This window comes from Ostrea edulis, chromosome 1, assembly GCF_947568905.1.
Source record: "Ostrea edulis chromosome 1, xbOstEdul1.1, whole genome shotgun sequence".
NCBI lineage: Eukaryota > Metazoa > Mollusca > Bivalvia > Ostreida > Ostreidae > Ostrea > Ostrea edulis.
The window spans coordinates 85,005,404-85,028,325 of NC_079164.1; the positions used below are offsets into that span (position 1 = coordinate 85,005,404).

General features: G+C 36.1%; 1 protein-coding gene, 1 long non-coding RNA gene and 2 other non-coding genes across 4 annotated transcripts; all 4 read right to left on the reverse strand.

Annotated features, from left to right (window-relative positions):
• Positions 1-3,759: 3,759 nt before the first annotated feature.
• Positions 3,760-7,274, reverse strand: LOC125677330 (uncharacterized). The gene has a single exon (XM_048915342.2). The coding sequence runs from the start codon at positions 6,567-6,569 to the stop codon at positions 5,382-5,384; it is 1,188 nt and encodes a 395-aa protein (XP_048771299.2). The 5' UTR covers positions 6,570-7,274; the 3' UTR covers positions 3,760-5,381.
• An 8,782-nt stretch (positions 7,275-16,056) lies between these two features.
• On the reverse strand, positions 16,057-18,962 carry LOC125664820 (uncharacterized). Its single transcript, XR_007366078.2, has 3 exons — positions 18,936-18,962; positions 17,916-18,031; positions 16,057-16,537 (listed from the first exon to the last, which is right to left on the reverse strand). It is a non-coding gene; the product is annotated as an uncharacterized LOC125664820 (long non-coding RNA).
• Positions 18,963-20,019: 1,057 nt separating this feature from the next.
• Trnat-agu (transfer RNA threonine (anticodon AGU)) lies at positions 20,020-20,093 on the reverse strand. Its single transcript has one exon. It is a non-coding gene; the product is annotated as a tRNA-Thr (tRNA).
• A 70-nt stretch (positions 20,094-20,163) lies between these two features.
• Positions 20,164-20,236, reverse strand: Trnak-cuu (transfer RNA lysine (anticodon CUU)). The gene has a single exon. It is a non-coding gene; the product is annotated as a tRNA-Lys (tRNA).
• Positions 20,237-22,922: the final 2,686 nt, after the last annotated feature.

Below are 22,922 nucleotides of genomic sequence, written 5' to 3' on the forward strand. Positions count from 1 at the left end.
GCCATTGTTGTTGAAGAAGCAACTGTCTCTGATGTCAAATAATCTAGTCTTTAATTTACTGTGAGAAATAGTCGTGTAAAGCGTTGAAAAGTCATACGTTTTGATGTTGTTGATTTGAGAAAAGTTTTGTTATTTCAAATTTACTAAAAGTTCCTTAGAGTGTTTTAGAATCCACATTTGATTTACACCACTTCTGGCATATGTAGTGGCACAGTACGCTTGGTAGAACACTTACTGGATCCAGCAATGTATTTTTGTTTGTAAAGGGTTTTTATGAAGTTTAGAAATCCAGTATAGGTACGGTAACTCATATTCATCGGACCCATTGACTGAGATATCAAATATGTCTAAAACTGGTCTTGAAGAATTTCATCTTTTGAAAGGGCAGTTGGAGTATAAGTACGATTGCCAAAAGTGGAATTAATGCCAAGTTCGTTTAAAATACAGTTATAATAATGAACCTTACAAATAAAGACATTGCTATTACAAGCTTTGTCAGCTGGAACCAAAACATTCGAAGTCTTCCAACTTTATCATCCTTCAAGTGTGCCATAAAAAGTGTATATTCTTTTAAACTTAACACTTACAACACTGGCAATTGTAAAGCAAATATACTGAACTGTCAATAGCGAAATAAAGCTAGTAATTTCATGCTGATTTATTCAATCACTTTCTTAGGTAAGATTCTAATACGCAATTTCCGAGTTTCTTAATAGTTCTTTCCCTTTGTGAAACTCTTACGCACAGTGAGACGCATAACATACTATCGTCCACACGCGGTGGGTACAAATGCTTATCGCTGCCTTCATATATTGCCTAAAGGCCAATTATTAGACATCATGCAACCACCCAAACTACAGGGACACACAATATTAGTAAGTTTATTAGTAAAATAGCTCAAACAAAAATCGATAATCACCATTTTTCTTTGATTAAAATATCACTCGTGCAGAGGAGGAAATAAAAAATAATTTCATATTTAATTCGATTGCCTAATTCAATCAAAGATATATTCTTGATACGGTCAGTTTAATGTATACCAACGGCTGATATAAACAAAATTTACACTTTCATTACTTTTTTCCTTGTTAGCATCCAAGCGTTCAACAGAACACTGAATGTACCTCTATCACAGAAGAGATGATATCTCGGAAGTTGGGTATTGTGACATGTGTCAAAATAGTTCTGAAACAACACTTTACTTTTTCCTGAAGTGTCCAAAATATTTTATGCAAAGACAAAGATTGATACAAATAATCTACAAATACCATTACCTTTATCTTTTTGAATGGTGACAATAACCTTAGTATAATATACAATTATGGACTGTTTAGCTGGGTGACATTATTAGTTACACAGTTAGTTAGTGACCTGATACGGAAAAATACATGGTGTGAAAAGAAAACCCGTATCGGGCGAGGCGAAGCCGAGCCCGATACGGGTTTTCTTTTCACACCATGTATTTTTCCGTATCAGGTCACTAACTGACTGTGTAACGAATTTATCACGTCGAAGACCTCTAACTGTATATGTGGGGGTCTATATCATACAACTTAGTCAAATGTCTTTCCTTTTGAAACGGCTGCAAGTCGAACCCGACGATAAATAAAATTACTCGCCCAATACGGATTTTACTCGCATGATACGGTTTTTTTCACGGCGTCATGTGACCAAGATCTGACCAATCAGATTTCAACAATTTTGTCTGAGGCGTGATTATCCTGAAGAATCTGAACGTTAAAAAAACTATCACACATTTACTGACTTGTACCATGTATCTTTTTCTTATTTATTTAAATCGTCAACAGATTCGTAATAACTTTCTCTGCAGAAAATTCTGATAACTTTTCAATAGTTTTCGAGGGGTAAAATCAATGTTGCCCTCAACTACATACATTATTTTATTTTACACTCAATGTCATACATTTATTAGATATAATATATATGTTAACGAAAGTAAAACATTGAGGTTTGAGAACGTTGAACGAGAGAAAGTTTTCGATTGTGACGTCACAGTAGAATGACGCAAAAACATAACGTCAAACGTAAACATTTCGCAACGTATTTCAAGACAAAAACGTAAACATCAAGTGAAATGCAAAATATTAGAATGGAAATGTATTTCTTCTCGATTGTTATTTGCGACCGTTAATGTTGACGCTGAAGTTTATTTTCTATTATTTTTTGATAGAGCTTTCTCGCTTGTGCCATTAGAAGTTATCTTATAAAGGGAGACAACACAGTTGTCACCCTGCGCGTGAGGAATTGTCTCCCTCCACGTGACCAGCCCTCGACCAATGAAATTGACTGTATTATTCTGAAGGATAATATTATAAACAAAATGTTACAATTTTCAGAATTGTACATGAAATTTATCTTGTCTACAAATAGAATAGTTTTCGTTCTCATACCACAGAACTAACCTGTTTATATGGTTCTCTCTCTTTTTTTATATAGTACATGTAATTCTTGATATTCATACCTAAATTGTCGGTTTTACATTAAGTTGTAAATTATTATAGAATTTTAAACATATCACTAATCTATATCATATTGTTGTTACCAAACAATTTCATTGTTATTATTCATCTGTAATTATACAATTGTAATCAAACATTTCTCTATCTGTATGACCTTGTTGTGTGACCTTGAGTATGTACATGTATGGAGAAGGCTTATATAGGCAATGCCTGTTGTCTAATCCATTTTATGTTTTATACATAATGAAATATTGTTTAAATTTCAAAATATCTATGTCACATTCATTATCATTTAATGATACATGTATACTGTGTATCGTTTACTAATATTTTTAGGTTCCCAATTTTGGCTAGGGCTATGAAAGCTGTCTTGGTTTTCCTTAGTCACGTGACATACTGTTGTGCAGTCATCTTAAGACATAAAAGATAACAAAGTTTGTATATACTTGTTATGATCTTGCTCATTGTTGGTAAGTAGAGAGAAACATTCCTAAATATCCCTATTACTTATTACATTTGCTCTATAATACCCCACTTTTCTATAAATATTGCCCTTAGAGAGCTTGAATACCTGCATGCCCCAATTTTTACGATCGGAGAGCAACAGAATTGCAGCTAATGTATTTGGTGAATATCTTCAATGAGCAAGGAGCCCCTACCAAGATACTGAATTCATGGCCAATTGGTACCAAGTTCCAGGCTGGGAATGTATGGTATTAGTCTTTTAAAGTATTCACTTTTGAATAACTAGCACATAAATTGGGTGGATGGTTGTAATGCAATTCGGGGCTTCTACAAAACTTGTGAAACATGTAACCCCAGGGTCATTCACTGGGGTCCAGGACGGGGTTTGGACTCAGAAAAAGAATATACATTGTTTTCAGGCAAACACAATTTTCTTTATATCCTGATTTATAACGACTGTCTTTATATTCTGACGATCAAGCACGCCCAGGCATACCGCGCCCAGGCATACCGCGACTGACTTCATCGTGCCGGGTAAGCCGATAAAAATTGATTTAGTCTAGACGGGTTCAAACTATTAGTGACAGTTGGAAGAAATTGATTGATGGAAATAACAACCATTAAGAAACGATTGATCGACAACAGCTACACAACCTTTGAGCAACTCGAGTCATGTCTCTTTTTGTTACCTGTAATTTCAATTGGTATATCTCGGTGATTTTCCGCGTCATTTGGTATACCTCGGTGATTTTGCGCTTCGCAAGAGTAACGATGGGTAATCGTACACTGACAGAGACAAGGTGGAAGAGGAAAACACAAAAATATTGATTTATTGTTAAATTGAATATACATATTAATGATAAGGTATTGGAATCGTAATACTAGTACATTGCACCATCAAAATTCTTATTTAAAAAATTAATAAGACCAAACTACAATGTCAGTTAAAGTTACATGTGGGTTGTGTGTGGGAATGGACCTTAAAAATGGACATTTCTTAAATGAGTTATCTCCATGTTTGAAAAATTAAAATCTTATTCCTAGTAGCATATATTAAAATGCATCTTTCAACGTGAGCTTGTTCAAATTCATCTTTCCTTAACCAGTTAATAGTGCTATTGCCCTCGATACAATGGGCAATTTGTAAATCAGAAGAAAACCAGTTTAAAAATCCTCTTTGTACCAAATTTTGTATCTAAATGTTCTTTGATGATATATTAAGATTTTACCATTTGATTAGGTTCTAAAGTCTGTTTTACTTGTCTGTTACATCATACCAGTATCAAAGAACAACAATTTAAAAATCATTATGCATGTAAAGAAAAAAATGATGCATGGCAAAATCAACATCATAGGTCAGTAGATGATCTCCAAAAGTTGTCTTGTTTGTCTCAAAAATAAAACTCTTTCGAAGAAAGTGTTATGTGATGCTAAACTATGACTAAAAAATGATACAATGATTCATAAAGACAACTTTGAAGAATACCAATAGAAGCAAATTAGCAACTAAATGCAACCCGCGTAAAACACTACAGTAAAGTGATTTATATGTCAAAATAAGTTTCAAAATCGTCCATGGATTTGGGACATGACCAGAACAAATTAATACTGTGGACTGAGCAATACAACAATAAAGAACCGAGCCCCACGTTAGTGATTATTGTATGCGTACTTATTTTAGTGTATTTAAAATTTGTCACAGTCGGAACTGATGCATTATCTGACGTGATATTTTAGCGCCACTATAAATTAGCACTCTTGCTCCAACACCAAAGCTGCTAAATTTTGAATCCCGTTAAAATAAGTACATGCACAGTATCTCGTAAAACCCATGTGGAGCCCGATTTACTAATAAACATGGTAAAACTAAAAATATTCTATTCTACATGATTTTGATGATCAATTTTTGAAAACTTGATTCAATGAAAAATTATGCCAGAATATGACTTTTGTGATGAATTTAAAATATTCAAAAACAAAAGTCACCCAATACAATGTTTGAGCATTCATAAATGTTTCTTAGAATTTGTTTCTCATCCCTCTGTATGCATTCAAAAATACATGTATTCAAAACAAATATTCATACACCTTGCATCCATTCTCGATTTCAAAAACCAAACTGATGGAACTTGAATGTCTTCTTTGAACCTTAGAGATTGTACTGATATTTAATTGAAGTGAAAAAATAAACCAGTTGCCAGCTATCACGATTTAACATTAATAGTAGACGTTTTCCACCAGTACAGCATCGTGTCGACAATATTTCTCGAAGTAGTAACGAGGCTTGTACTGAGTGAAATGCGTAGTTGGAACTTCTTTCTCACTCACATCCCTCTACATATGAAAATAATTATTGAGTAATCCCACCTCTAGTCCCTCTAACTTTGACGACGTGTAAAAATACTCTATTAATGAAAAAACAATCTTAAACATGTGCTACGCTTTCCTCCTCCATAATACATCGTTTGGCCATGATCGTCTGTTGTTCAGAGGTAGGTTTTGTTGGGCCAGTGATGGCCGTGTTGGTTGAAATCCATGACGTGTCAAGAAATTTATGATTTCCTGACCAGCCGGACCCGTCCTTAACCACATCCACTCCATTAATACTGCTTTCACGTTCACATTTCTAAAGAAGTTCTCTCCTCCACGAAAAACCCTATTCTCGTATCCTTCCACATCCATTTTAATAATAACTTTTTTTGAATCGAACTCCGGAAGTTGAAGTAAGTCGTCTAGGGTCGCTGTCTGTACGTTCCCATAGTTACCACCCACTCGGCTTCCGCGTACTTTGTTTGGATTCTTATCTTTTGCTACGAAAGTCCCGCCGATGTTACCTCTGTCTGCGCCTAATGATACCACCTCGTGAACATCTGAAAGTGCATTATATACCAATTTAACGTTACTCATGAACTGATTTTGTTTCACTGTCGCACAGAGTCTTTGGATATTCATAGCTAATGCATCGACTGCTATAACTTTTCTACCGAGTTTTGCAGCAGCCATAGAATACACACCGAGATTGGCACCCAGATCCAAAAATTGTAAATCTGGGTCCTGTCTTAACATATCTAAAATCATATTAATATAGCCCCCTTCCCAGGAGCCATGTTTCAAAATACTGTTACTGACATGAATGTCATCTTTCGGGTTATGTATAAAAATAGGTATGGCTCCAGCCGAAGTTCTGAGAGTAGCCTGCATGAATTTGGTGCCAATGTTACAAGTCTTCATATCCATAGTCCATTTCTCAGCATTTCTGGAATACAGTCGGAGAGTTGTCGGAGTAAGAGTTGGTGTTAGCGCCTGGATTATTTTAGATCTGGCAGTTGACACAACCTTTTTAATCACAGGTTTGTGTGTTGTAGTAGTCTTGCGGTGATTATCTTTCTGTGAAGTTCTTCCATTGTTTAACCCCCCAGGCCTGCTTGTCGTGACGCTACTGCTGTGTAATGTCGGTGATTCAGCATTACCGGTTCCTTTAAAAATTCGAATTCCGGCATTTAAAATCGTCTGGCCTTGGTGTAAAACATTTACACTTGTCTCCCTTTCAATGCTGCATAAAAACCATCCAAAAGTGAAAGCACATATCATCAAAAACCCGATCCAGAACCTGTTCTGTTCCATGTTCAGCTCGTTACCAATGAACAGTTTTCATTTGCAGGAAGAAGAAAAAAAAAAGGTTGTCCAACTTTCGAAATCCCAATCGCCATGCATGTAACAATGTACTAAATCGGTATCCACACACGGAGGGATTTCGCAACTACGGTATACATACCGTATTAACCAGGCGATGTTTACTTATTGTACTTCCTCAATAATATACGCACGTGGAATAGTCATTCATGTATGTACTATAATTTTCCTTCCAAGTCAACTTCCGGAGAGGTGTGTTGTAAATGCACACGTGTGTTTCAACGATATTAAAACACTGTGCATGTTTCGACTTGACACAATAGCATTAGTATGTGGGTGTAATCCACCAACATTGCTCTATATATTAATGAAAACTATTAATTAGTATTGACCAGCCTGGCTGTACATAGAGTCTCAGTGCGTTAGAAAAGAATGGGACACATCAATATATTGCAGAAATACGATACCAGTAATGTGCGATAATCCGAAACCTGCTCTTTGTTGGAAATACTAGGTGCTCTTAAAATAGATATCGATTTCTGACCGAATATTATGAAGGGTGACCAAATACTTCGGAGAAATATATAAACAAATCTTGCGCGGATCCAGAAATCTTTACTAGGAGATCTACCCCTGGAAAGTTTTCGCAAGAGGAGTCCAACTTCTACTAAGAATGTATCGTCTAGTAAATATCAATGTAAAATATTTGAATTTAATTGTCTTAAATTTCGGTGATTTTTTTTTTCCTTACGTGCAATTGGTTCAATTTCAATTTTGTTTATTTGTTTTCCAAACTCGCAGTACTCCGGAAGAAGAAATATTGTGGCAAATGTTACAAACAGGAAGAAAATCCGTATTCAGCAACGGAAATACTGTACATGTTCTCTGCAGTTTAGCGTGTCGGAAACTCTCTCAAGTCAGTAATTATTTATAACTCTTACAACATCAATATTCCCTCCCGAATGGTGTGATTTCGTTCATTTTACCTACCGTATCGATTCTTAAAAAACAGAGAAAGGGAAATGCCCTCTTTCATGTAACTGTTGACTGATTTTCTAATACTCGTTCTATCATTATATATTTGTTAATACTAGGTTGAAAAGGCTGGGGTTTTTTTTTTTTTTTGTCTCTTGAAGTGGAGAGGAAAGTTCCCCAGTGTAAAGTACACCGTAGCGATAAAAAAAAATCCATATATCGAATTTATCATAATTTAGGTTTTTTTTCCATTTCGGTAAATCCGTATTAATTAATTAGGTGTTCCTAACGCACACTCTAACTGTATCTTAGTTCTTCAGGAATGGTGATTATTTACACAAATCTCGCGGTTATTGCCTTCTCCAGCGTGCATTGATTGGTGATACGTTACGTTATCTGTCGTAACAATCACGAGATATCAAGTGTCTATGATTGAATTATATATTGAATTAGATGTTATTGATCTGAGAGACATACGTCTCATAGGTTACAAAGGGTACAAAAAGTATTGACACCATAATCTGCTTTTAACCTGGAAGCTAAATTTCGGCACATTACAAAAATTATGTATCTTTTCATATCTGTCAGAATATCATACATATTTTCTTGTCATTTTGGCTTTGTGTACAAGATTTAAGCAATGTCTTAGACTCTCATCCACTTTTTATCAAATTTGCCGGAATGCCCCCACCCCCACCCCAAAACACTGGCTGGTTCTTAGTTACATTATAAGGTCATTGTCATTCGCTACGTACAAGATTTAAGCTACAGTTTATATCCGATTTTGCTATTTCACAAAAACACTTCATATTGGTTTTCAAAATTGAATACGATGTCATTGGATGGGATTTTTTTTAGAAGATATTGTTTATTGGAATATGATTTCGATGATATTTGCAGGGATACTGCATGTATCTTACTCAGAGATCAGGGTTATGAAGAAAGAACACCATATAATGTAATAGGCTGATTATGTTGATTTTCAAGGATAAATGTAAAATGTCAAGGTCTCTGGAAATGAACTGCAATATTATGAATGTAGGTGCTGACACGTATAAATTTGGCATTCAATTTCCAATTTCAATAAAACTTTTAAGAATGATGTCTCGCACTACACTAGGATCTTGAATGTTATTAAAATCATTAGTCAAAAACCTTGAGACATTGAATTACCTTATAACGAGTTTTTTCTGCGGTTGGAAATTTTTGCGATTTCTTCCGTAAATTGTAGCAAATTATATTCTGCGTTTCCAATTTCTGCGTTTGCTTTATACCTAAATTACATGCATGTATATTATTAAATTTTGTGATTGTAATTTTTGCGGATTTTTCCTATTAGAAAAAAGTGGAAAACAGCAGAAAATACCTGTTGTAAGGTATTCATACGGGGATCCGCCACTTGACATTTATGGTGATTAACTTCATCGCTGAAGTAGCTCATGTCTGAAAATCGTAATTGTGATAATATCATATAAAGACCGGTGCAAGCCCTAGTCAACAATGAGAGTTTTTGGATTGATATTTAAGCATGGACTAAAATGATCGAACATTTTCTAATAGATGGTTTGTCTCAGAGATGAGAGAGAGAGAGAGAGAGTTATTTTTTCTTATACTCACATGGGTTATTTGAGAATTAATTGTATTAATCACAACCGGTAGGGGTGGATAAGTCGTTAGAGTGCCGTGTGTTCGAGCCCGCGTCAAACCCAATATGTTGATAATAAGACAGTCCTAGATTGTTATTTACAATTTTAAAAAGAAGACATGCAGTCACGTGAAACCGATTTTCAGGATATGACGCCGTTTGTATGCATCACGTGATTCACCACATAAATACGTAACTGGAATATTTTCTCAGTTGCTGGAGTTCCTCATTAACAATATCTACGTGGCCTTTGGTGATTAGGTCTCCCAACAATCTGTTTCCATTGAATTGTGCGAAGCCACAATTATTCTCCTGTATTAGTCGACCTGTTTTTATATTCTTAATTCAAAAGCTTCTACATGAGAAAAAAAAATCTCTTGATGTGACCTTCAACTCGACATTTAGATATATCCACGATGTTTTATCTTTTAACAATATTCATTTTCATTCATATGTCGATTCTATATATCCCAGTAGACTCGGAAATAAAACAAACACTACAGGGTCTTCTATATTCGCTTCATATTTGGATATTTTGTTGAACACATATATTATCAGCAAACTAATATTTCAACTTTATAACAAACAGGATGTCATCAACTTCCCATGTTCATATACCTACATTCCATTATCACCTCCATACGTGTTTATGTCCCTCAACTGATTCGATATGCAAGATCATGTTCTGCATATGATCAATTTTAAAATCGTGGCAAGCTTCGAACAAATACGATGATGTTGCAAGGGATTGAACAATCTCGTTTAAAGTCAACATTTCGCAAATTCTATGGTCGTTATAACGCAAATACAATATGTCGAAAGTTGTCTGACGTGTTTCATACCAATTGTTTGGCCGTTCTTTGAATAAAGATTTTGACTTCGGATTACTCCGTTTACCAGATCAAGATAGAGGGTTCACGGCGGATGTGACCGGTCAACAGGAAATGCTAACTCCTCCTAGACACCTGATCTCGCCTCTAGTGTGTCCAGGCGTCCGTGTTTGCCCTGCTCTTAATGTTGCATTCTTTATTAGTTATTGACCCCTGTTCTTTATCTTCACCTCTTCATTGACCCTTGATCTTTGGCCCTCAGAATCACGAAGTGTTTTCTTTATGTTATAGAGAGTCATTACACATTAAGTTTATTTGTCATAACTCAAATAAGAATATAAAGTATTCCATTTGATACATAAATTGGTGACCTTAACGTTCAACCACTGCAAAACAACTGGTCGCGGTAGTTCAGTGGGAGAGCATTTGCTTCGTACCCGGGAGGTCGTGAGTTCGAGCTCCATTTGTGCCATGGCCGCGTTAAACCTGAGACGTAAACATTGGTAGTGATTGTTCCTTCGCCAAATACTCGGCATTTAGAAGTGAGTATCACGGATCTTCCAAATACTCCATTAAAAACGGAGGTTCGGTGTAGCGGCAGGCGTTGCCACTGCTGCGACTGTAAGTATTGTGTATAGGTATAAACACTAAGCTCCACCTACACCCGATACCTAGAAGTGTCGGATCTACAACTAACAACGAAGTTATCATTTTAGAATGATTTTATGTCAATATAGATATTTATATGAATTTTCATAAAACTTGATTTATTAGACAAAACAAAGAGAGACAACTCTATGGTTTGGGTTAAAATATAGGAATCAATAAAAATGGAAAATATCTTTGAGACATCTCCGTGAAACACAAGTTCATTTTTGCAGGTATTATGAATTGTCATTTAGCATTTATACCAAAACTTTTGTTGTTTCACCGGGGGGGGGGGGGATATGTTTACAGACAGCGAAAATGATCACTGTGATAAATTGCACATGAGGTTAAAGTGTTAGAAATGAAGATTTAGCAATATTTTACTCAATGATACTAAGTAATTTGACAAATTAAATGGTTATTTATTTATTGATATCAATAAGCATTTTAAAATATATAACGTTTTAAAGCCCGGTTTCAAGGAATATATTTTGCCCCCTAATCAAAAGGAGTTGTAATTAAGTACAATTAACACTGGTATTAAAGGTAACTATCAATTACTAATGGATTCTACTTTGCATTCAAAAAATATCATTAGCAAAATTGCAAAGTTTAAAAAAAAAATACGAGTTGGAAATTAGGCGGGAATCTGGAGTTAGCTCTTTTCGAGACGACCTAAACATTCCTCGGGAAAAACTTAAAGATATTAAAAAATGGAAGGAGGGCTAGCACTAAAACTAGACTAAATCTACAAACGTAATTACACTGCAAACGACTTGGTTCTTGTTTTTGGCTTACTAATCAATGTTTTCTGGGGAGCGAATTGGAACATGTCCTATTCGTCCAACGGGCTCCACAACGTGGATACAGGGTCAAATGGGCTCCACAACATGGATACAAGGTCAAATGCAAGAATCATATAAACACTAAACTGACAAACGTCATGAACAATTAGAGTGTCAAATTTTCGGGACGACCTGCCCTTCCTCAAGACAAGCGATATTTTTTTTACCACAAGATGGCTAAAGATATGCTAGAAGTGGTGTAAATCAAATGTGGATTCTAAATAATTTTAATTTTTTTTAGTAAATTTGAAATCGCAAAACTTTTCTCAAATCATAAAGACTAGACTTTTTGACATCATAGACAAGTTGCTTCTTAAACAAAAATGGAAAACGGAAATATTCATATCAGTCCTCGAAAAAATTACTTTGTTAAAAACCACTCTGATTCCACGCACACGTACTCTGAAGTTGAAATTCAAAATATGCTGGAGTTCCTCATTGGCAATATCCTCGTGGTCTTTGGTGATCAGGTTTTCCAACAATCTGTTGGAATTCCCATGGGCACGAATGTGCTGCTTGGTTAGCTGACCTGTTTTTATATTCTTACGAAGCAGAAATTCAAAAACCTCCACGTCAAAAGAAAAAATCTCTTGCTGTGGCCTTCAATTCGACATTTAGATTCCCGTGGGGATCCGGGTTAGAAAATGTCCTCAGTGCCCCTTGCTTGTCGTAAGAGGCGACTAAATGGAGCGGTCCTTCGGATGAGACTGCAAGAATCGAGGCCCCTTGTCACAGCAAGTGTGGCTTGATAAAGATCCCCCGGTTCAGAGGCCGTAAGCGCCGAGAATAGACCTAAATTTTGCAGCCCTTCACCAGCAATGGTGATGTCTCCATATGAGTGAAAAATACTTGGGAGGGACGTTAAACAATATACAATCGACATTTAGATATATTGACGACGTATTATCTATTAACAATAATAATTTTCATTCATATGTCGATTCGATATACCCCTGTGAACTATCTTCAAGTTCCCATATTTATGTAGCAATATTCCATTATCACCAGCATATGGCATCTATATATCTCAACTGATTCGATACGCATGAGCTTGTTCTGCGTATGGGCAGTTTTTAAATCGAGTCAGCTACTGACAAACAAGTTTATAGTGCTGGGGGTTCAGCATCTCGCAAATTCTATGGTCGTTATAACGTTATAACGATCTAGTTTGCCAATACAACTTATCATTGGGTCAAATGCTGTCTGATGTGTTTTATACCGATTGTTAGGCCGTTCTTGGCAAACTGATTTTGAATTCGGATAACTCCGTTTACCTGGTCGAGATATTGGGCTCATGGCGGGTGTGACCGGTCAACAGGGGATACTTACTCCTCCTAGACACCTGACCCCCATCTCTGGTACATCCCTGTTTGCCCAACTCTCTATTTTGTATTGCTTATAGGAGTTATGAGATTGATCACTGTTCATTATCTTCACCTTTCATATACAAACAAGAGGTCCATGGGCCACATCGCTCACCTGAGTTCTCTTGACTCATATTTAAAGATCTCCCTTATAAATTCGCATGTAAAACTTTCATTCCTATTGTGGCCCCAACCTACCCCCAGGGGCCATGATTTTTACAAATTTGAATCTGCACTATGTCAGGAAGCTTACTAGCTGCAATAATGTAGCCCTATCCGATTTTTTTTTCGGGGGGGGGGGGGGGGGCTACAACTCCTTAGGATGTCCGTAATTGTGCAAATGCGGCAGTGATTCACTCCCGCAACATTTTCGATCATTCTAAACATTTGCTGACTTTCTTTACGTAAATAAAATGATATTCTATGTTTCTTAGTCAATATATAAATTTACAACCTGCAACTTACGATTTGTGAGGCTCTATTCAACCGTTTTCAACAATTTCGTTATATTCCAATTTCTCGATTCATATTTGTGCGCCATGTTTGTGTACTGAAGTTTCAACTTCCGATTGTCAAGTTATTTGCATATTCCATATACGGTAGTGTTTACATCAATGGACAAGTACGGAGGAGAAGGCTATTTCGTCGGTATTGAAAAGGTTTAGATTTAATATCAAGTTAAACAAGAGGCCCACGGGCCTAGAATCGCTCTTCTGATAAATTGTACAACCCCACCATTTCTATTCTTAGCCTCTTAGTATTCTAAATCTTTAGTTAAATCCTAAGAATTCAAAAAAGTAGGTCAATATGACCTACTTTTTGGTTTACACATTTTGAGAACCCAAGAAATATCAACTGACAAAGTTTGATGATTTTAAGCCAATTAGTATCTGAATATTGAAATATAGCTGTCAAATTCCAATCGTAGGTCATGGTGACCTACTTTTTGGTCAGCGAACTCCGAACATGCAAGACCCATCAACTGACAAAGTTTGATGACTGTAGGTCAAATAGTATCTGAAATATATAAATATAGCCGTCAAATTCCAAAAGTAGGTCAAGGTGACCTACTTTTTGGTCGACACACTCCGTAGACTCAAGATGCATCAACTGTCCAAGTTTGATGATTGTAGGTCAATTAGTGACTGAAATATATAAATATAACTGTCAAATGCCAAAAGTAGGTCACAGTGACCTACTTTTTGGTCGATACACTCCGAAGACTCAAGATGCATCAACTGACAAAGTTTGATGATTGTAGGTCAAATAGTGTCTGAAATATAGTAATTTAGCTGTCAAATACCAAAAGTAGGTCACGGTGACCTACTTTTTGGTCGACAGAAACCGAAGACTGAAGACGCATCAACTGACAAAGTTTGATGATCCTAGGTTTTACAGTGCCCAAAATATGCATCTAAAATTGAAAATGTGAAATTTGAATATCTGCAAAATTCAAAAAGTAGGTCACTGTGACCTACTTTTTTATAAATATGTTTCAAGGCCTCAAGATGCATCAAATTACAAGATTTGATGATTCTAAACCTCTCGGTATTTGAAATAACAACTTAAAATATATCTATAAATGATAAGCCATAAAATTCAGAAAGTAGGTCACGGTGACCTATTTTTCAGTTGACGCATTTCAAGGTCCCATGATCCAGCAACTGACAAGTTTTGATGATCATAGGCTTCAAAGTGTCCAAGATATGCATCAAAATTAATTTTAAAATAAATACCTGCAAAATTCAAAAAGTAGGTCACCGTGACCTACTTTTGAGACAACTTGACACAAGGTCCTAAGATGCATCAACTGTCAAAATTTGATGATCCTAGTCCTTATAATGACTAAAATATCTAAGATTTAAGGAATTTAAAAAATTTATAAATTTAGGTCAACTTTGAAGTGACCTTGAGACCACGCCCTTTGCTCCAGGGTAATGCCTTGAACAATTTTTAATCTACAACATGTCCTCATCCTTATGTGTAAGTTTGGTGATAATCTGCCCAGTGGTTCTTGAGAAGAAGATTTTTTAGCAACCACTACTTTTGTTTGTATTTTCCTGATTATCTCCCCTTGTTAAAGGGTCACATCCCTCTATTTAGTATGTATGAAAGCCCTTGGGCCAATGATACCCTGTAACAAATTTGAAAAAAAATTGGCCAAGGGGTTCTTGAGTTATAGCCCTTTTTCTAAAAAGTTTACGCACACCGCACACCGCACAAATGGCCATAGCATTAGCTCTTTGAGCCTTTGGCTCAGAAGAGCTAAAAACGAACAGCAACGTGTAAATTCTTTCTTCAACCATATGATTTTCCTTTCTTTGTCGGAGTGGCTCGAGTAACCACATTTTCGCGCAGATTGTCAATGTTTAGGTTTTTCAGTAGATCCACCTGCGAGATCTCGTGATAACAAGCATGGCGGAGCAGACGAAGAATTTTGCATGCTGTACATGATGTTTAATGAAAAACACCTTTATTAGACATGCCTAAGCACAAAGTTGGTACTTTTTTGGGGGTGTAAACAACATTTGGGACTAATACACGGAGCTTATTATAGGTTATTCATAAAATTATTTTGCACCATTACGGAGATCCTATGGAATTGTAGCCCTATCCCGAAAACGTCAGAATAAAAAAGATTCGGATAGGGCTACATTTTATTGCAGCTAAAAGCTTACATGTAAATGTAAAATTATTTGGTCCAATGTTTCTAGACAAGAAGATTTTTAAACATCCCCCCCCCCGATATAATTGTATGTAAAGCTTGGATTCCCTATTGTGGCCCCACTCTACCCCTGGGTGCTATAATTTTAAGAAACTTGAATCTGCACTATGTCAGGAAGCTTTCATGTAAATGTAAACTTTGCTGGTCCTTTTTAAAGATTTTCCCTATATATTTGTAAAATTTTGATCCCCTATTGTTCCCCGTCCTACCCCCAGGGGCCAGGATTGTAACAAACTTGAACTTGCACAATCTCAGGAAGCGTTCATGTAAATTTGTACTTTCCTGGCCCAGTGGTTTTTGAGAAGATTTTAAAGATTTCCCCTATATATTACAGGGTTCGAAATTCACTTTTTCAAGCACTAGTCCGTACGGACTAGTCACTATTGATGTTCACTAGTCCGCAAAGCATTTCACTAGTCCATCCAGTATATCATTAAATAATCATTTTATTCAATAGTATTTAATGAAACGAAACACATCACAGTTGCAAGCAATTCATTTTCTGACACCTTCAGAAGAAAAAGATCACCATACTTTATTTTGCATTCAAGATCTTCAGAAGCATACAGTAACCTCCGAGTTAATCCTTTTATAAATGTCCATAAGTGCGTTCGAGATCGACGTTACCATTGTTTTCGTGCTCAGTTCTTACAGTCACAGGAGTTCGAAATTTTATCAATAAAGTCAATAAAATTCACTCGATTTACCAAGCCATGAGCTATAGTGTTACAAACTCCTGTGTTTGAGTCGTGAATGACGAGAACATGTGCGCGCAAACGTGCTTGTTCTTAGATCACACTACTTGCAGTTCTTGCACCTCGAATCCGTTCTCGTGATGCGTACTCGGAGTTCGGAATCGGCAGGAATTTGTGCTCGTTCGAAGAATGGCGGTCTCGAACGCACTCCATGTGTTTGAAGAATCTCAGGCTAAAATGAAAAATTACAAGCTAAAATAAAAATAATGAAGCAGTGTTCTTTTTTTATATGCTTTTTTAAATCAATGATTTTCCCCATCATTACTGAGCCTGGGGGGTCAACAGGCATCGTTTGGACAAGACACTAAGTTACATAAGTCATATGGTGCAATATTTAGGTCTCTTGACCATCGCACCTATAATCCACAAACTGTTTACCGCAGACCTGTCTAGATCCAAAGTCTTCCAATTTCACGCCACATTAGGGTTGTCACTAGCGATTTTTCAAAGCGAATCCCGGACTCATGGTTTATAAGCAGCACGATCACGAGTCCCATGAACTTTTTTGATAATCGTCTATGCGGTGAGCAGTGCACTCGTGTCATCACTACAACCCGACCTCAATATGACAATAAATTATTGTAGATAGGATATTCTGATAAAAATGACCAACGGAAGACTTGATAAAACATAAACTCCGATTTTTTTGATAAATGAATAACAAGAAATTCATACTTGGAATTCAATTCAATCACACCTATAAGTGAACAGGACTCGTGGCACATGTCTATCTTTTCATCACAATGCGATGTCCGACCTCTAAAGCATTTGTTTGACTCCGAGTTTCTTAAAAAATCATAAAAGAAAAATCCGGATAGAAACGATTGTTGAAATACGTCGTTCCTGTAAGCGTTTGTATGATTCTGAGGGCAAGTTTAATAAAAGCAAATAGCTCATCCTCGTATAAAACGGATATGATACGATCATGGTTTGTAAATCACCACTCGCTAAGATTTTCGAGTGTCCACTATTTTTACTCGCTATTTTTCAATTGTACTCGCATTTTGCGAGTATTTCTCGCTAATTTCGAGCCCTGATTTTGTATAAATATTTAAGTGTGTGTGTGTTTGTATATATCATCCAGAGATAGGTATAAAAATATCTACACAAGTAGTAGTATAATAAAAAGAAATATCACAAAGTCGATAGAGTGTACTCAACTAGTTTCTTCAATTCTTCAGGAGTATATGAATATTGTTTAGTGTACATGTTTAACAAAGCAATATTCAACATACTCCTAAAGAATTGAAGAAATTAGTTGAGTATACTCTATTGGCTTTGTGATATATTCATACATGTATATCATACTGGATTTACCCTACTTAACATGTAATACCATATTCAAACATACAGACATGAAAATACATATGGGGAGGGGAACGAATATTCATTGTAATAGGCTAGAATTTTTAATTCCATCTGCTATCATTGAAGAAATGTAAAAATTCTGTTTGATCTTTATGTCTACTTGCTTCTGTGTGAAGTAGCTTGTTGTATAGGTATGTGTCTACAAATATACTTGTATACAAACTGTAGAACTTTCAACCAACCAACTCCAGCATAATAACTTTTCAAGTACCATCCACATTGTGTATATTCTTACAGGAACTGAGCACTGGTCACTGCCTTCTTTTATCCCAAACACTACAGTAGAAAGCACTGTCACCTACAAAAAATGACACAAATTAAAATAAAATTTACTGATCAGCACAGTAATTTATGACAATATAGAACTTTAAGCTAGTTTAGACTAAATAAGATTGAATTTCTAAGTGCAATGGCGTACCCAGAAAGTCGCATAATAATTTTTAAATATGTTTATTTCTTGAGCTTTTAAACCACAACATTGTTCTAGAATTCATAACAATACTACGTAGGTATGTTGTTATAAGAATTTTCAAGATGAGGGAATTTCTTTTGTGTTGTGAACTGTCCACTACCCTGTGTGCATTGAAGCATGAATTAGTATGATGTGGAATCTGATTACTATTCCATTATTTTGTTGATCACCATTGATTCGTATACTGTCTAGCTATACATGATATGAATCAATGGTGATCAACAAAATAATGGAATAGTGAGTATGCATGTATATATATGTAGGCTATATCTGTGTTTTTTGTATGCTTACCTTGTGATATTTTGTTTTGTCTGTCCTAGTCAGTTTACGAGCTCTGTAGAGCTCATGTTATTTGTTACTATTGTATACAGTGCCGAGTTTAAATAAAATTTACTTACTTATCACTCTACACAATGTAATATACAGATATAGCTTGACCTGCTAAAATAAAACATGACGATTGAGTGCCTGTAATAAACCATTTGAATAAATAACATGCAAATTAAATTGTCCTGAAACATTTAACATATCGATACCACCAATTTATACTTAGAGCTAACCGACCTACTAATTCTCATGCTTGTTCTGTATGTGAAACTGCATTTAAAAGCAGTGTTTTAAGTCAGAAATGTTGTAGGATATCCATCTTGAAAGGGCATTTATGATCCGTTTGTTTAAAAATGTACTTTCAGTGAAATAAACCACTAACGAAATGATAAATATTACTTACGAAAAAGACTGTCAAACTTTGCGCCATGTTGGATGCAGAAGGTGAAGGTCAGAATTAGCGCATGCGCAATAGCCTAGTCCTAAAGTTGCGAATAGTGAGATTCGTGTTTGAAAGATCAGGATGTCATAGTCACGCAAACACTTAATCATGCAGGTAATCGACCATAAGTTCAAACATCTAAGAGACTCAGACAAATCTTGCTAAAATCTTAACCAATTCAAGGTTGATTTCCGGATTTTCACTAGTCCGTACAGACTAGTGCTATAGAGAGTTTACTAGTCCGACACGTTTTTTACTAGTCTCGGACTTACGGACATGAGGTAATTTCGAACCCTGTATTAGTATGTAAAACTTTGAACCCCTATTGTGGCTCTATCATACCCCCGGAGTCATGGTTTTAGCAAACTTGAATCTGCACTGTGTCAGAAAGCTATCATGTAATTGTGCTTTATTGGGACAGTGGTTTTTAAGAAGAAAATTAACAAAGATTTTACCTTTATATTCGCATGTAAAACTTTGATCCCCTATTGTGGCCCCAACCTACCATCGGGGTCATGGTTTTAACAAACTTGAATCTGCACTATGTCAGGAAGCTTTCGTGTAAATTTCAGCTCTTCTTGCAAAGTGGTTATCGAGAAGAAGATTTTTAAATGACCCCACCCTATTTTTGTGATTATCTCCCCTTTAAAGGGGACACGGCCGTTCATTTGAACAAACTTGAATCACCCAAGGATGCTTTGTGCCACGTTTGGTTGAAATTGGCCCAGTGGTTCTGTCCAGAGAAGATTTTTAAATGTGAATGTTTTTTCACTACTAGGTCTAAATCACCTGCTATGGTGACGTCCCCATATGTTTAACAATGTACAAGCAACTACTTAAAATCTGTAAAAATTGCAACACTTCAAAATGGAGGTTGAAAAATTGGTTTGTACTAAGTGTCTTTCAGCGGGTCGTTTCATTTTCTTAAAGTAAAAAGAAAACCTGAAACTGTGCATTGATCGTACGTGCATATTGCATTAGGCTTATCTTCGGCGCTCACGGCTTCGCGGAGTGAAAAGGTTAGCAGAGCGTACTCTACTTAAAAAGGCTCCAGGGGGAGTCGAACCCTCGACCTCCAGTTTACTAGACTGGCGCTCTAACCAACTGAGCTATGGAGCCTTCAAATCATTCTAGAAGATATGACATAATTAGAATAAACTGATCTCAGAGAAAAGAAAGAAAAGTTAATCGCCCAACGTGGGGCTCGAACCCACGACCCCGAGATTAAGAGTCTCGTGCTCTACCGACTGAGCTAGCCGGGCTGATTTACCTACATCTTGCGTAATGAACTGTCGCCTAGGTGCGTTATCAGAAGCGAAGTTCAGATATATCGATATCTCACGGGCACAATCAATACCTATCTTAAAGATAAACACGTGTACTTCTATTTATAATACTTTTGGTTATGATAAGAACTAAGGCTAGATATTAATTTTATATCGATATATTTAGGGCACAATCAATACATGTGTCCAAATTAGGTCTACACGAGAAGGCCTAATTGTATTTATAGTACTTTTGGTTATGATAAGAACTAAGGCTAGATATTATTATTTTTTGTACATCTTATTTACTTTCATTGCAGATCTACAATGTCATTATTGTTTTGATGCCGATAAAGTGCACGAGCTCGAACCTTGCTCACATGAATGTCATGCTGCAATAGCACACTTTCCCCATCACCAGAATATTTTGAGTTCTTTGAGGGACTGCACTTGAGACTTTTGAGGTTTAAGTCTCTTTAATTGGCTGACTTTCGTCCTGAAATAGAATTGTGTTCGCTCCTAAGATTAAATAGATTATATACTTCGCGACCGTGTGATATTATATAGTGAGCCCAAATCATGTTTAGGAATTTAACTGAGGCCTTAGTTTGTATTACAACATACTTCAGGAGGTTTATCTCTTCAGAAAACTAAGTACAACTGTCCTCAAAAAAGTCTTAAACCACAGGAGAAAGTCGGGAATTTGTGTCTTTCATGATAGACGTTAATTCTAGCAGAATTTCAGTGATGAGCTGTGCTCTACACCAGAAAGAAGTCCTTGACACGAAAGGGACTTTGTCAAAAGGGTACCGTTTCCGGCATTTAAAAAAAAAATAGAATCTGCTACCGCATTCATTGAAAGAGCAAAATGAATTATTTCATTTTCAATATCAACACTTCCATTTCTTATATTTTTGAATTGATTTTGAATATACATTGTAGTTATAGGACTATAAGCTTTAGCGAATTTTTTTTATTATGCCTGCTACATGCACAGGGTGTACACATCAAATAATGATGACGTCATAGTATGCCTCACACAAAATCCTATATTGCAGGATGTGTCATACATGTATTTCGAATCCCTCCCCCTTTGTTAATGATCATCCGTCGCCCTGATCCTCATTTTAGGGACACTTACTACAAAGAAATCGAACTTATCTGTTTGCAATTATTTCTGTACAAAATGTGAATAGTTATTCGAAACATGTTAAAATTCAAAAAATGTTGCAACATTGCAAATTGAATAAAGCCAAATTGATCAAATTATTAACGTTGACGGAGTATTTATTTTCAGATCTTTCCTGTAAAGATACACTCTTTTTACAAATTGATTAAACAATTGTTCTAGGTGCACTATCTTGGTAAATAAGATAAAAATAAGTATCAATAAATACTCTACGGTAAATCAATTGCAAACATGCCCGAATCAGTGGGGATCTGGGTTACAAAAGGCCCTTAGTTCCCCTTACTTGTAAGAGACGACTAATTGGGCGGCCCTGCGCTGTGGCACGATCAACACCCCTACCTCCTCAATGGCCGTAAACGCTGAGCATAGGTCTAAATTTCCCAGACCTTCACTGGCAATGGTGACATCGTCTCCATATGAGTGAAAAAAGTTTGAAAAATGTACAACCAACCACTCAAAAACTGGGGAAAAATATGCAACTCTTCAAAATGGTGGTAGAAAAATTGGTTTGTACTGTGTTTCAGATTGTATCTTGGTTAACGTCTCTCTCTCTCTCCCCCCCCCCTCTCTCTCTCTCTCTTTCTCTCGAATTTTTCAATCATATTATGCGAATCGAAATGCGCATCTGGTGCATCAAAATTGGTACCGTATAAGTTTTACATTATGACCCCTGGGTCGAGGCTTCTGCTGGTGGACTGTTAGTCCCCGAGGGTCTCTACAGCCCAGTACCTAAGTACTTCGTTACTAGCTTGAAAATACCGATGTATATTTAATTGCTGTTATAAAATTTAGAAATTCATTTCAAAATTAAGGATTATCTCCCTCACGCATAGCTCTTATCCTTGAACGACTTTGACTCCACTTTTTTTGGCACACTGTTTTTGCCTATAATAGCTCTAAAATGTCATTGTTATTTCGGATTTCAAACATTTCGGTTTAGCATCACTGAAGAGACATAATTTGTCAAAATGCGCATCTGGTGCATCAAAATTGGTACCGTATAAGTTTTACATTATATCGCATCAAAACCTAAATTTGAAAGACATGTTTCCATGCTCTATTTGAATTTCGCTGATCCAGAGGCACCTTCCCAAACTTCTTCACAACGCTTTTTTATGTTTTTTTTTACTAGTATATTCTAATTCTGAATTATCATATTCGCTTTCATGAATAATTTCATTTCATTTCATTTCCCGAGAGGGGCGTTTAGGGTTCTTTTGGCTGCTGTTAATTATTTAATCCTCATTTAAATATTCGAAAACACAATGCTTTTGCGATCAAAATTTGGCTCCATAACTTTCTCACCCTCCATATTCAGAATAGAACACTCATTCAGACAGTATTCACAGTACTTTCATTAAAATCCTTAAATTTTGATTGTGCAATTAAAATGTTCTCCCCATCAGAGGACAACATGTTGATATGACTCAGTACCATAGAGTTAGTGAATATAAAACCTGCAGTACAAGATTACTTAATTGACTCCGTCCAATA

What these genes read in the sequence shown, in the direction of transcription:
- LOC125677330 (XM_048915342.2), bottom strand. Translation starts at nt 6,569, where the DNA reads ATGGAACAGAACAGGTTCTGGATCGGGTTTTTGATGATATGTGCTTTC.